The sequence below is a fragment of the Lithobates pipiens genome, unplaced genomic scaffold (genome assembly GCF_037356315.1).
Source record: "Lithobates pipiens isolate NorthernLeopardFrog02 unplaced genomic scaffold, aLitPip1_a1.2 Scaffold_13, whole genome shotgun sequence".
Classification (NCBI taxonomy): Eukaryota; Metazoa; Chordata; class Amphibia; order Anura; family Ranidae; genus Lithobates; species Lithobates pipiens.
The window spans coordinates 329,546,356-329,561,252 of record NW_027507718.1 but is presented as its reverse complement, the minus strand read 5'-3'; the positions used below and the strand labels follow the sequence as shown (position 1 = coordinate 329,561,252).

The following is a 14,897-nucleotide window of genomic DNA, read 5'->3' as shown; positions in this document are numbered from 1 at the left end:
TTTATCTAGAAATGATAAGCCATGGCAGTGTTGGCCAAATACTCGTGGCTCATAAAAAATTACAAAGCTGATCAAAGTAAATCATGCTGTTCAAAATTCTACTTACTGTAATCTGTACATTGACTGCACTAATACCAACTCTGTTTTTCTTTCTCTAGAATCTACTGTATACATACCACAAGCAGATTATAAAGTTGAGGAAGATATAGGTGAATTACTAATACCTGTTAAAAGATCAGGAGACGTTAGTCAAGAATTTATGGTGGTCTGTTCAACCCACCAAGGTAAGTTACAACCAATGTGACATTTTCTCAGTTCTTCAATACTGTGTGATTGAGTCTTCCTTGAATGTATACAGTAAATACCTTGAAACTGCTATAATAAAGTTTACCCCAGGCAAAATTTCTTTCATTACACTTTGAAGCCTTTTAAGTGGACTTCATTAAAGCCTCCATATCCTCCTGCATGGAGCTCAACTTACAAAGCTTTACACAAGGATAAGGATTTTTATATTCAGTGATGTGACTGTAATTTTTAATATCAAAATAGATGTCATTCTTGTGAAAATTTGGATTCTAACCCTAGATTCAGAACAACTGTACTTGTTTGCCATAAGGTTTTAAAGTATACCTAAAAACAAAACTTTTATTTTAGTTTTAGACAGAGTGGAGATGGATTAGAACACCTGTCAGTTTTAATTGGTGTCTGTACCCCATTAGGGAGATTCACCCCCTCTATTTGTCCTATTTCCAATTGAAAATAAAAGTAATAGAAATATACCAAATTTTGGGTTGTCCCCAGAAAAGTAAGGAGACATCTTCCATTGGGGACGCTAGTACTGGTGATCTTGAGGCCCCAAGGGATTCCCTTAATTTTCAGGGATTTCATCTCACTTCCTGTGTCAGAAATGGGACATGAAGTGAAGGGAAATTTCACATCCCCAATGGGACACAGATGGCAAAAGATATACTGACAGGGGTTGTAACCCTCCCTTAATATATCCAAAATGAAAAAATTATGTTTTGACTATAGTTCTGCTTTAAGGCTAGGTTCACATATATGTGAATCGGATGCATTTTTAACCGCATCCAATTCGCATTACATTTGAAACAGATCGGCTTACAACAGAGCCGGTTTACATATATGTGGGCTGGGTGTGTTTTTTTTTTAATAGGGTCCTGTGCATTTTTTTCATTTCGGTTCAGGTGCAATTTCACTGTTAAATTCGCACCTGAATCACACCTGAACCAGCGAATGAAAACAGCACCAGACTCTGCAGAGAAATCGGCTCCACATATATGTGAAGGGAGCCTAAAAGAATAATGTTTCAACCTATCGTGCTTTTCTTTTTGGATCCATGAGGAAGTAATTACAGTATCTCAGAAAAGTGAGTACACCCCTCGCATTTTTGTAAATATTTTATTATATATTTTCATGTGACAACACTGAAGAAATTACACTTTGCTACAATGTAAAGTAGTGAGTGTACAGCTTGTATAACAGTGTAACTTTGCTGTCCCCTCAAAAAAACTCAACACACAACCATTAATGTCTAAATTGCTGGCCACAAAAGTGAGTACACTCCTAAGTGAAAATGTCCAAATTGGGCCCAATTAGCCATTTTCCCTCCCCGGTGTTATGTGACTCATTAGTGTTACAAGGTCTTAGGTGTGAATGGGGAGCAGGTGTGTTTAATTTGGTGTTATCGCTATCACTCTCTCATACTGGTCACTGGAAGTTCAACATGGCACCTCATGGCAAACAACTCTCTGAGGATCTGAAAAAAAGAATTGTTGCTCTACATAAAGATGGCCTAGGCTATAAGAAGATTGCCAAGACCCTGAAACTGAGCTACAGCATGGTGGCCAAGACCATACAGTGGTTTAACAGGACAGAATCCACAGGCCTCACCATGGTCGACCAAAGAAATTAAGTGCACATGCTCAGCATCATATCCAGAGGTTGTCTTTGGGAAATAGACGTATAAATGCTGCCAGCATTGCTGCAGAGGTTGAATGGGTGGGGGGTCAGCCTGTCAGTGCTCAGACCATACGCTGCACACTGCATCAAATTGGTCTGCATGGCTGTCGTCTTCTAAAGATGATGCACAAGAGAGCCTGCAAACAGTTTGCTGAAGACAAGCAGACTAAGGGCATGGATTACTGGAACCATGTCCTGTGGGCTGATGAGTCCAAGATAAACTTATTTGGTTTAGAGGATGTCAAGCGTGTGTGGCGGCAACCAGATGAGGAGTACAAAGACAAGTGTGTCTTGCCTACAGTCAAGCATGGTGGTGGGAGTGTCATGGTCTGGGGCTGCATGAGTGCTGCCAGCACTGGGGAGCTACAGTTCATTGAGGGAACCATGAATGGCAACATCAACTGTGACATACTGAAGCAGAGCATGATCCCCTCCCTTCAGAGACTGGGTCGCAGGGCAATATTCCAACATGATAATGACCCCAAAAAACACCTCCAGGACGACCACTGCCTTGCTAAAGAAGCTGTGGGTAAAGGTCATGGATTGGTCAAGCATGTCTTCGGACCTAAACCCTATTGAGCATCTGTGGGGCATCCTCAAAACGAAGGTGGAGGAGCGCAAGGTCTCTAACATCCACCAGCTCCGTGATGTTGTCATGGAGGAGTGGAAGAGGACTCCAGTGGAAACCTGTTAAGCTCTGGTGAACTCCATACACAAGAGGGTTATGGCAGTGCTGGAAAATAATGGTGGTCACATAAAATATTGACACTTTGGACCCAATTTGGACATTTTCACTTAGGGGTGTACTCACTTTTGTTGCCAGCAATTTAGACATTAATGGCTGTGTGTTGAGTTTTTTTGAGGGGACAGCAAAGTTACACTGTTACACAAGCTGCCCACTCACTATTTACATTGTAGCAAAGTGTAATTTCTTCAGTGTTGTCACATGAAAAGATATAATAAAATATTAACAAAAACGTGAAGGCACGTTTGTGCGATACTGTATGTGTAAATTCTTTAATTTTTGTTAATAAGGTGGTAATAGGCAATATTATGTAATAGAGTACTATTATTAGTAGACAATCTCCTCTTAAATGTATCATATGTATTACACGTGAAGGAGTGTAGCAGACATAATGGCTTTTTTCTGTTCCTTTTCACAGCAGTTGCCCTTAGAATGTTCAGCATAGCACAGTGTCTGGGCGAGTCAGTTGAAACTGAAATCTATCTGCTAGAGCAGAGAGATCTATACATAGATTTCACTTCACAATATCTGGGATCAAGTTGCTCTACAGGAAAAGTGTATAATGTGAAAAGGATGAAGGAGCATATGTGAAACATTTCTAATCTCTGTCTTGCTTATACATAAAACTGATGCTGATTTAAGGGCATAATTTTGTTTGTTGAACTATCAACAGAGTTTTCTAAAGTGTGTAATTTATAAATGTAGTTATTTTGTTACTAGTCTTCTTTTTATTCAGGTTATAGATATGATTTTGAGTGTACCTTGGAAATGGAAGACTTTCCATTCATTAAGGCTGAATTCACACCTATGTATTTTTCGTGCTTTTTGGATTTTGCAGATTTGCACTACAGTCCATATAACATGGTTTCCTATGGAACATGTTCTGTAGTGCAAATCTGCAAAATGCAAAAAGTACTAAAAATGCATAGGTGTGAATCCAGCCTTAAAGAGAACTTAACTTCCCAGATGAAGCTTGCCTCTATGCTTCTGCATGTGTTTATGGTATTTTTTTGTGATCCTCTGATTATCCACCATTTATTTTCTTTTTTCCAGGTCTGTTTTTTCCTAACCCTAATTTTAATGGTTTCAGAAAAGCTAAGTGGACATTAGCACCACTGAGATGTTTGAGAGAGAGAACCTGCTATTTTGCATTACCTTCTCTTTCGAAACACACGTTCTTAGGCCTGGTATATGGCTTGTACCATTTCTGAGATGGGTTAGAGTTAATCCTGGCAAACTGGGTGATGTCCACATATATCTGCTATCCACAAATCTGTGCTGATTAGTTCATTTCCTCTGTCCTATACTAAAGTGAAGGATAGAAGCACTATAACATTTTAAGCAGAGATTAATTAACCTGCAGAAGTATGATTTCCATACAGTATATTCTTTAAATTTCCAATCCTGCTCAATACTGTAGGTGAAGGGGGTCCACTTAAGCATTTCTTGTGTAATCTGAATTAAGTAAAAGGTGACAATGGGTGAGGGGAATCTTCCAATGGGGACATCTGTTGAGGTAACAACTATTTAATGCCCTCTACACATGGTCGGACATTCCGACCACAAAATCCAACGGATTTTGGCCAAAACTTGTGTTGCATACACATAGTCGGACAAAGTTGTTGGAAAATCCGATCGTTCGGAATGAGGTTGCATTTGTTGCGTACGACGGAACTACGTAGAGGCTAATAGCCAATAGCTTTGGTCTCGTAATTTAATCTGAGGATGCGTGGCACTTTGTCGGTCGGAATTCTCTACAAACGATCGGAAAAAGTCAGATCGGATTTTGTTGTCGGAAAATTTTAGATCCTGCTCTTAAACTTTTTCCATCGGAATTTCCGATGGAAAAAGTCTGATAGAGCCCACACACGATCAGATTTTCCGACAACATAATTCGATCAGACCTTTTCCGTCGGAATTTCCGACCGTGTGTACAGGGCATTAGATAGAAATTCCCTTTACTCAGTAGAGCTTTCCTCTCACATCCTATTGCGTCTTTAGGACAGCAACTAAAGGCAGTTTGTCCAACAGGACACAGACAGCAGATAAAAAACGGACAGTTTTTAATTTTTTCTACCTGCACTTTCCCTTCTAGGATTTGGATATCAGTTTTGGAGGGTTGCTGTTGAATAGTGGTGTAGCATTATTTCTTGCTTAGGCTTCTTCATTATTGAACAAACTTCCTTTTTCTTTAAATATGTGTTGTATCCTATCTGTAATAGTTTAAGACCGTGTTTTATATATTGTTAGTCTTTCTCTAGGTGTTTTCTTCTACAGATTATCTAATAAACCTTAATTGAAATGTTCTGGTCTGCCACTCAGGTTCAGCTACAGGTACTGTCCCCACATCAGTTTTGTCTTATTCCGATTATATCACTCGCCCAGATGACCACACCAGCATTATCCGATTTGATAAGGATGAAACTGCAAAATTCTGTCGCATTATCATAATCGATGATTCCCTTTATGAAGTAGATGAGGTGTTCAATGTCACATTAAGTATGCCAATGGGTGGCCAAGTAGGAGCTGAATATTCCAGTGCCAAAGTAGTTATTCTGGCAGATAACGATGATGGTAAGTAGACCATTTAAGTTTATTATATGTTTTTTATAATTTATAAACACAAGATTTTGAGCGGTATCAGGCATACCCAAATGACCTGTTGGGGAGATCAAGAGTGGAATGTATGATACAGATGTCCTGAGCACACTTCAGAATCCCTAGATTACTAGAGGTTCTTAGATAGGTAATGAGAAAATTGGACATATTCAGCCTGTTTCTTGATGACCCCATAGCTGAGCAGGTAAAATATTTATAAATTATTCTGCCTTTAAATATATTTCCACATTTGCAATCAAATTTGAGAAATCCCCACTATATGTTTAGTATATACCTAAATATAATGAAAAACATGTCTTACGTTTCTTTTTTTTTTTTGGGGGGGGGGGGGGGTTATACATGGTACTCTATGGGCAACTTCCATTGTTTAGAATAGGTGGAGGAGATATCTAGTGACAACTGTCAAGGGTGGGATGTTCCCTTACTTTTTGGGGATTTACACTCACAACTTGCCACATGTCAGTGTCAAGAATATGTCCCCATTTTGTAGATCACGTCAGTAGTAATGCTAAAATACAAAAAATGTACACTTCAAAGGATGGAGGTTTGCTGCTCCTATGCAACAAGGCTGTGTCCAGAATGGTGTGCAGTTGACATATTGTAACATCTTAACATTAATTCAGGCAATGTACGGTCACTTTGTCATTGCATGGCCCCATGCAACATGCTTCACACAATGTTGGACAATATAATTAGCTGCATCATGCATAGTTTTCTTATATCTAAAGGCTTTTCACAGTTAAATATGCAGGGGAAGTGAACTGACATCTGATTAGACCTTTTTAAGACTTCTTCATGAAGCTAACTTCTCAAGAAGGGCAGGGAATAGGAATACAAGAAGATTTAATAGAATGAAAGAGCTTTTTTTTCCCCTTGAGCCTGATTTTGTGTTACCTTGTCGAAATAAGAAATCCACTAAGCAGATCAGGAACGTTTCCAAACAGAGTCAGCTTTCCATAGCCAGTCTTAATGTTATTTCTTATGAGAAATTAGATCACAGAATTACTGCCGTTCTCTGATGTGCATCCCAGGGCTGTGTGTAATTAGACATTTCATTATTTATTTCGGCAGTGGAACTCTTATAGGCATCAAGGCTCAGGCTTATTACCATTATTCATCAAAGTAAACATATTGGCAGTGCTTTACACCTGGCCTGCAACCCTCGAAGTCTAAGAGAGAAAAATAAATAAATACGTGTATATATATATATATATATATATATATATATATATATATACAGTGCCTTGAAAAAAAGTATTCATACCCCTTGCAATTTTCCACATTTTGTCATGTTACAACCAAAAATGTAAATGTATTTAATTGGGATTATATGTGATAGAACAACACAAAGTGGCACATAATTGTGAAGTGGAAGGAAAATGTTAAATGGTTTTCAAATTATTTTACAAATAAATATGTGAAAAGTGTGGTGTGCATTTGTATTCAGCCTCCTTTACTCTGTTGCCCCTAACTAAAATCTAGTGGAACCAATTGCCTTCAGAAGCCACCTAATTAGTAAATAAGAGTCCAACTGTGTGTAATTTAATCTCAGTATAAATACAGCTGTTCTGTGAAGCCCTCAGAGGTTCTTTAAAGAACCTCAGTGAACAAACAGCATCATGAAGGCCAAGGAACACACCAGACAGGTCAGGGATAAAGTTGTGGAGAAAATTAGCAGCATTAGGTTAAAAAAAATCCCAAGCTTTGAACATCTCATAGAGCACTGTTCAACTCATTATCCAAAAATGGAAAAAGTATGGCGCAACTGCAAACCTACCAAGACATGGCCGTCCACCTAAACTGACAGGCCACGCAAGGAGAGCATTAATTAGAGAAGCAGCCAAGACACCCATGGTAACTCTGGAGGAGCGCCTGAGATCCACAGCTCTGTTGGGAAAATCTGTCCACGGGGCAGCTATAAGTTATGCCCTTCACAAATCTGGTCTTTATGGAAGAGTGTCAAGAAGAAAGCTATTGTTAAAAGAAAGCTACAAGAAGTCCCGCTTGCAGTATGGCAGAAGCCATGTGGGGGATACAGCAAACATGTGGAAGAAGGTGCTCTGGTCAGATGAGACCAAAATTTAACTTTTTGGCCTAAAAGCAAAACGCTATGTGTGGTGGAAAACTAACACTGTACAGCACCCTGAACACACCATCCCCACCGTGAAACATGGTGGTAGCAGCATCATGTTGTGGGGATGCTATTCTACAGCAGGGACAAGGAAGCTGGTCAGAGTTGATGGGAAGATGGATGGAGCCAAATACAGGGCAATCTTAGATGAAAACCGATGCCCAAAACTAAACTGCTTATTACAGATGAGGTCTTACTATTGATTTGTACAGTGGCAAAATGATATCTCTCTCTTTCTGGAGACCATACCTCTCTTAATACAAGAAAGGACTTTGCTTGCTTTGGAAACTGCAGCTTGGCATTGCATGTTATTATTGAGCTTATGATCTACCAAAACCCCCAGATCCTTCTCCACCATTAATTCCCCCAGCTGTACTCCCGTTAGTATGTATGATGCATGCATATTCTTAGCCCCCAAGTGCATAACTTTACATTTATCAGCATTAAACCCCATCTGCCACATAGTCGCTCAATTAAATTGGAGACATCCTGTAAGGATGTTATTCCACTGCATAGCTTTAGTGTCATGTGCAAAGACAGAAATGTACTTTTAATCCCAGACCCAATATCATTTATAAAGATATTAAAAAGTAAAGGTCCCAGCAATGAACCTTGGGGTACACCACTCATAACCTTAGACCATTAAGAGTAAGGATCATGTAAGTGAATGATGTACTCATACTGGTTTATTGTTTAAGTGTGTTTAGCTAAAATATTTTTTTCTTTTTTTTTAATTTATGATTAGAGTAGGGAAGATTAGAACCCCTGTTACGTTTATATAGCTTGAAAAATGATACAATTTTCATAAAACAGATAGATAGATAGATAGATAGATAGATAGATAGATAGATAGATAGATAGATAGATAGATAGATAGAAAAAATAATCAAAACCACAGGTTTTGTATATATATCATCTATTTTTTAGCTGCAAACTTTTCTCTGTGGTTAAAAATGAAAATGCTAGAAGCAAAATTTTTATAAATTGATACACATGCCCTTTTCCTGTAGTCTACACATAAAACAGACCAAAAAAAATTGAACTGAGCTGTTATGCAGGTTCTACGTGAATAGTTTTCATGCAAATGCTTATTTTATAGTAGTAGAGGGGAAGTAAGTTGACTGGTGTCATTGTTCAACTATTGTACAGTTTATTTGGGGTGTCTAAGGTTCAGGCCTTTTCATATCCTTTAAGAGAGAGCAAGAAGCACCTGGGCTTGGGAACATGATCTCATGAATTGTGGGTCTAATCGTAAATTTCCTGCTCATGCTCTATGCCACACACTCAATCAGCGTACAAAGACTTACTTGAAGAGCAAGGTAAAAAGAAAAGGTTTGCATCCCCTGTAGACACACAACAAAGGTAAGCTTTCTTAGGCCACTTTCACAGACTCCTTTGAGGATTAGTGTAAATGACTCTTTTTCAGAAACAACAAAGTAAAATGAGAATGTGTGTAGATGGTGGATATGTCTGAGGCAGATTAAAAAGCAGAATAGTCAACTGCATTCAACAGTTGGATAGATAACTAGAAATTGGCATTATACACAAACAGGCTAATAAGTTGTATATGTGCACATTTTTGTTAATAATTTTTCTTTACAAGTGTTACAAGCTTTTGGACATCATCCATGGTATTTATCGAGCTACTAACCCTTTCTTTATATATAACTAGCAATTCTTTAGATGACAATTATTTTAATATACAATATTATCTTTTGCATAGTAGTGATGTCGTGAACTGGCCACTTTATAGTGATTTATAGTGATTAAACTGTTTATTTTTTGGAGAAAAATATTCTCCTAAATGTAAAAACATACTCTATATCTGGAGTGTTAATGTCATGCTATCTACACTGTGACCATATGTACAGTATATATTACAATAGGAGGTGCATGTTTTGCAACAGCTTAGCTTGATATAGATGGATGGAAGGTGAAGGCTACTGAGCCAAGGTCTGGCACTGCAAGAACTGTAACTGTAATATGAATTTAAAGTATATGTATGGCCAAAACTTTTTTTTACCTTATGGTAGAGTTGTAAGGAGTTACAATCCTCGTTATGTTTGTATTGTAGTCTTTGTCTCAGTTAGGGAGACTTACTCTCTCTGTTTGTCCATTGTAACTAAGGCCGGCCATATACGGTTGGAATCTCGGCCTGTTCAGTAGGAATTTGAACCATTAGTGGGCAAGCTGAAAGCACCAAGTTGATCAATTGATCAACTTGGGTACAACCAGCATGCCGGATTCTCTTATGATTATTGCAAGCGGCTGCTTTCAATGGCCTAGTCAGAGGGATTCCCACTTTAGCACTGGCTGCAGGAAAGAAATTTGCACGTTTATGGCTTGCCTAAGACAGAAAGTGCTGTGAGGTTCAACACTTTTCACTTGTCACCAGAACACAAGGTGGTGGAAAATATTTATATGGAGACACTTTTTCTGGTGACAAATGATTCCGAGGGCAATTTCCCTACTTTACATTTCCTGTTACATGTCCAGGACAGGAGGCAAAGGATAATCCCCCCAAATGGACACAGACAACCAAAATTAAAATGTGAATTTTGAACCCTTCCCCACTCTAACACAACTAAAACTGAAAAATCTGACATTTCTCACACCTAGCAAATGCTTCTATACTTTATTATAGAGCAGCACAAGAAAAGAATGAAAGGGAGGACAAGAGGGATACGACCTGTTTTAGGCATCAATCAATATACAGGTTTAACACACAAGATACATTAAACTGTGTGTATTGCAAAAGGTATTTTTCCTCTGTTGGTTGGAACATCATATAAATACAAAAGAGGTTACTTGAGAAGTATCTAGTTTGTTATCTTTACAAATTGATCCTTCCTCAATGAGAGAAACCTTTTATCTATTGTAGTTTGGATAAGCACAAATTACAGCATTAAGAGCAAGGCAATGGCTAAGAGGACATTGTGCTAAGAGATGTGTTTACTGGCAGAATGAATAAAAGGAAAGAAGGATATGTAAACGATAATTGGAAAAATGCAATTTCATTCCTTTTGTGTGAAATGTCTGAGAGCTAATAAGAGATGAGGATTTAATAATTAAACTTCTGGGTGGGCTACAACAACATATTTTATTGTATATGTTTCCTTTGTTATGGTATTAATGGAAAATAATAATGGTATTGGGTTATATTTTATTCAAAATTTTAAAGTGTAGGATTTATATTTCTTTAAACTGATGTTTTGCTTTTTTTCTACTATATGTTTACATTCTTTGTTTTATAAATAAACATTTAATACATGACAAATAATTTAAAAAGCACTGTGGGTTTTCTAAAGAGATGTTATCTCTTTTTGGACCCCTGTCTCTGGTTAAAACCTGAGAGCAAGCCATTTTGAAGAACAGGAGTTAGATGGGTCACTGCTTTGACTCATACTTGTTTGTAATCATTCAGCTTGAGCTATTGAGCTCCGTAAACAACAGGATTTTCCAAAAAAAGGTAAAGTGAAATGAGAAATGTAAAAAGAAAACTAAAGTTCTTTCTAAAGGCTAAGGAAATGAATAATAGTCATGTTTTATGTCATAATTACCTCACTAAAAATATTGTTAGTTTCAGAAGCTCAGCTCATTCTGCTACCTCCTTCCAGCAGTATCATTCCAGGCTAATGTAAACACATTGTGGGAGTTCCAGAAGGGGGAGAAGGAAAAGCTGAGCTGAGAATCAAATGAGCTAAGCTGAGTATGAGATGAGCAAAACTACTGAGGGAATGAATTTAGTGCGTCTGCTATTTGAAAGCCTATAGCTTAGCCACAGATTGGCTTAAGACGTCAACACAATTGTTTAATTTGCCTATTTTGGGAAATTATTACAAACTCTGCTCTAAAGCTGGCCAGAGACAGATCAAATCTCGGCTGGTTCAGCAGTGGCCGAAATTTGATCCATCTTTGGGCAGGCTGATTGAACCCAAGTTGACCCATCGGTCGACTTGGCTGCAACCAGCATGTCGGATTTTTAGCATGCTATTATTGCCAGAGGCTATAGCTGCTAGCATTAATCATTGTGTTCTCACTGACTGTGTTGATGGGGAAATCAAGCAATTTTCTTACCTGCAAACCATGGGTGCAAGAAAGAAAGTTGCATAATATTTGGCCTACCTAACATTTTGCCTATTTTCATAACTCTACACTTGAATGATGGACATTATTTAAAATGGCATAATGTTTATGAGATAGACACAATTTTTGTACCTTCAGTACCCTAACTGTCGATAATGACCACTATATGTGTTTTATAATTGCTTCTTGGTAATCTCTTTTTAACCACTGTTTGTGGTGAAGTACTACACAGTTGGCTAATTAGCATGTTTAGCATGGTCTTGTGATGTATAATGATTTCTTCAAAACAAAAAAAAGTGACCTTCCCTGATCTGTTCCTCATTACGACTTTTCCCAGACTAGAAGTGCAAGGCTCTTACTAATTATGTGTTAAAACATTTGGCTTGGATTGCAGCAATAGAATACAGAATTGGGAGATTAAAGCTGCTCTCTTTAACTGTATCCTTGCCATTAGAACATATTAACACACCAGTAGCAGTGATTGACACTAGTGTTTCTGTGTCTACACAATATACAATTTTGTATTTCTTAGTTATATCGTCCTGTATATTTTACAGTATAACAAACCACAGTATTTGATTACTAGCCCACAATACTTTTTCATCAATCTAATGCAAAATGTTTTCTTCAATGGTCTCACTCTCCAACAACCTTGGAATGGGACTGTTCTGCACAAGTATGTGAGTGCTGCTTAAATATAAATGGAGGGAAAAATATGTTGTTGCCCTTAGCAGAAAATCAGACCTGTGTGAAGGGACAGGGGTTGCAGTTTTGGACATTGGGAAGCTCCACTGTGATAATAAAATGTTTTACAACCTTTGAGAATTAGGGATCTCCCTTGTAATCCAAAAGTTTACATCCAAGGAAGTTGGGGTATTAAAACTCCACTGTCTTCAATATCATTGCTATTCCCCCAACCCTCTACCACCACCACCACCACCTTATTATTATTATCTACCTGCCTAATAGATTATTCTCTGTCCGGCAGTTGTAAATCTTTGAGAGAGTGGCTGATAATGGTTTTATTTCCCCCTGAAGCATATAGTTGTATGTAATTTTCCAGCCCTCTCTTGAAAAATAGCTCAAATCTAATTTTGTTCATGTATAATTTATTCTGTATATCAGTCACATCATTAATCAGAGAAATGCAGATCACGTGTTTATGTTACCACCAAACTTTATAGATTTCATATAACAATTGCTTTGTCTGTGTAGGATAACTAGTATTAAAGTAACAGAATGTGCTTCCCCTTGTCCATAGAGCCTGCTTTCTACTTTGCTGACATTGATTACCATGTGGATGAAAGTGCTGGTTATGTAGACGTTCGAGTCTGGAGAACAGGAACAGATCTCTCCAAAGCAGCCACTGTCACAGTACGCTCCAGAAAAACAGAGCCATTGTCTGCTGATGGTGCGTAGAAATATAGTTGGTACTACTGTAATACTTTGTGTGAAATTAGCAGTTGAGTGATGTTTTCAAATTGTTGTAGCATTACAGAAATGTAAAAGTATTTCATACTGTTTTTTTTTTCTTCATCTAGCTGGCACAGACTATGTTGGAATAAGTAGAAACTTGGACTTTGCTCCTGGGGTGAACATGCAAACCTTTCGTGTGACCATCCTTGATGACTTGGGCCAACCAGCTTTAGAGGGTTTAGAAAAGTTTGAACTGGTCCTTCGAATGCCTGTAAATGCAGTTCTGGGGGAACCAAGCATAACAACCATCACCATTAATGACACCATCTCTGACTGTGAGTTATTTGAAAATGAGGCATCTAGAGAATGTTCAGACAAATTATGTACAGTATATTTTCACAAAGGCATTTCTAAAACATTTTCTGTCCAATGGCCCAGCAACAAACATCAGAATGGCTTTTAACTACATAAGACTACAGAAGCCCATGCTGCAAGTCCATTGTTGGTTCTCTGCACATAGCATGTACTTATATGTTCATAGTTTTTTTTTTTTTTTTTTTCATATTTATGTTTTTATTAAAGATTATTCAGAACATAAGAATATTTCTATACAATTTGTTTTTTTCTAGAAAACCTTAAAAATGAATGAGTATATTCAAAATAATAATGAAATAGAGAGACACAGAGTCAAAAGGAGTTTGACAAACAGTAAAAGGCCAAACACTATATAACCTGAGAGATTGGGATTAGTAACATGGTAGCAGATATATCTTCACAGTTTCTACTGCAATAGATTACATATGTAGCCAGGGAAAGGCTTACAGGTCAGGATTATCTAATCGTCTGTTGAGAAAATGCTTGGGTCAATTGGTTGACATAAAATGGGAGAACCTAGATGTAGTTGCAGCAGGTGTATATTGGAAGGAAGATAATTAGGGCTTGAAATATATAAGATGCATCTGTTTCAGCTATGATAACTTTGCAGAACAAATTGTTAAACCATGTGTGATGTATTGGGTGAAAAGGCCCTATTAGGACCCAATTATTGTTATAAACTTAGATCCTTGGAACTTTGGGGCTTCCACATGTAACCATAATATGAAAACCCTCAAATGATTCCACCCTCTATCATAACAGAACACATTTTCTTAGCGACCATAAAAATCCTTTACTATACTGTATATGGAATCTAACCTTTAAATTGTCCTATTGAACATATATAATGTGTTGTTTCTAGTACCCAAGGTTCAGTTCAAGGAGCCTGTTTACACTGTGAATGAGAAGGACAAGCAAGTGACAGCAATGATATACCGCAGCGGTGATATCAGTCATAAATCTACAGTACGATGCTACACTCGCCAAGGCTCTGCACAGGTTACGATGGATTATGAAGAAAGGCCAAACACTGATGACTCTGCAGTAGTATTCTTGCCAGGTAAGTTTATAAGTGCATCACATGTACTTCTAAGTCTTTGTAAAGAATTATATTATTATCATGATTACATCATCGGTGCATCACTTTTAGAATTGTTACCTAGAATTTAGACTATATTCTGTTATACAGCTATACACCCTGCAAGATAAGTTTCCAATATGAATAATTCTTCTCCTCAGGGATACATTGTTTTAATGCATGTGGATTATTGATTCACATTACACATTGATTGTGTTATGGAGTGCCTCTTTAAGGCACTTGGGCTTTAGTTTTGGGTATGATGCAAATCCATATTGCTGTATAATATTCTATTTATGAGTCTGAAAACAGACTTTATAAAATGTGGTTGGTTTTAAAAAGTGGAATATAACATTGAAGAATGTACCATGTGATGTATCTAAGGAACCTTTAAGGTAATAAAATAGATTAGCAATATAATATGTTCTACCTTGACAATACGTTATAAGATGTCTTTGTAACCACAG

General features: G+C 37.5%; 1 protein-coding gene across 1 annotated transcript in view; it reads left to right on the top strand.

Moving 5' to 3' along the window:
- FREM3 (FRAS1 related extracellular matrix 3) overlaps nt 1–14,897 on the top strand; it is a 106,696-nt gene that overhangs the window by 41,217 nt on the left and 50,582 nt on the right. The window contains exons 5-9 of the mRNA XM_077476970.1: nt 159–284; nt 5,048–5,299; nt 12,823–12,972; nt 13,103–13,312; nt 14,215–14,412. Of these exons, the coding sequence (XP_077333096.1) occupies nt 159–284; nt 5,048–5,299; nt 12,823–12,972; nt 13,103–13,312; nt 14,215–14,412 (936 nt within the window). The remainder of the gene's footprint in view (nt 1–158; nt 285–5,047; nt 5,300–12,822; nt 12,973–13,102; nt 13,313–14,214; nt 14,413–14,897) is intronic.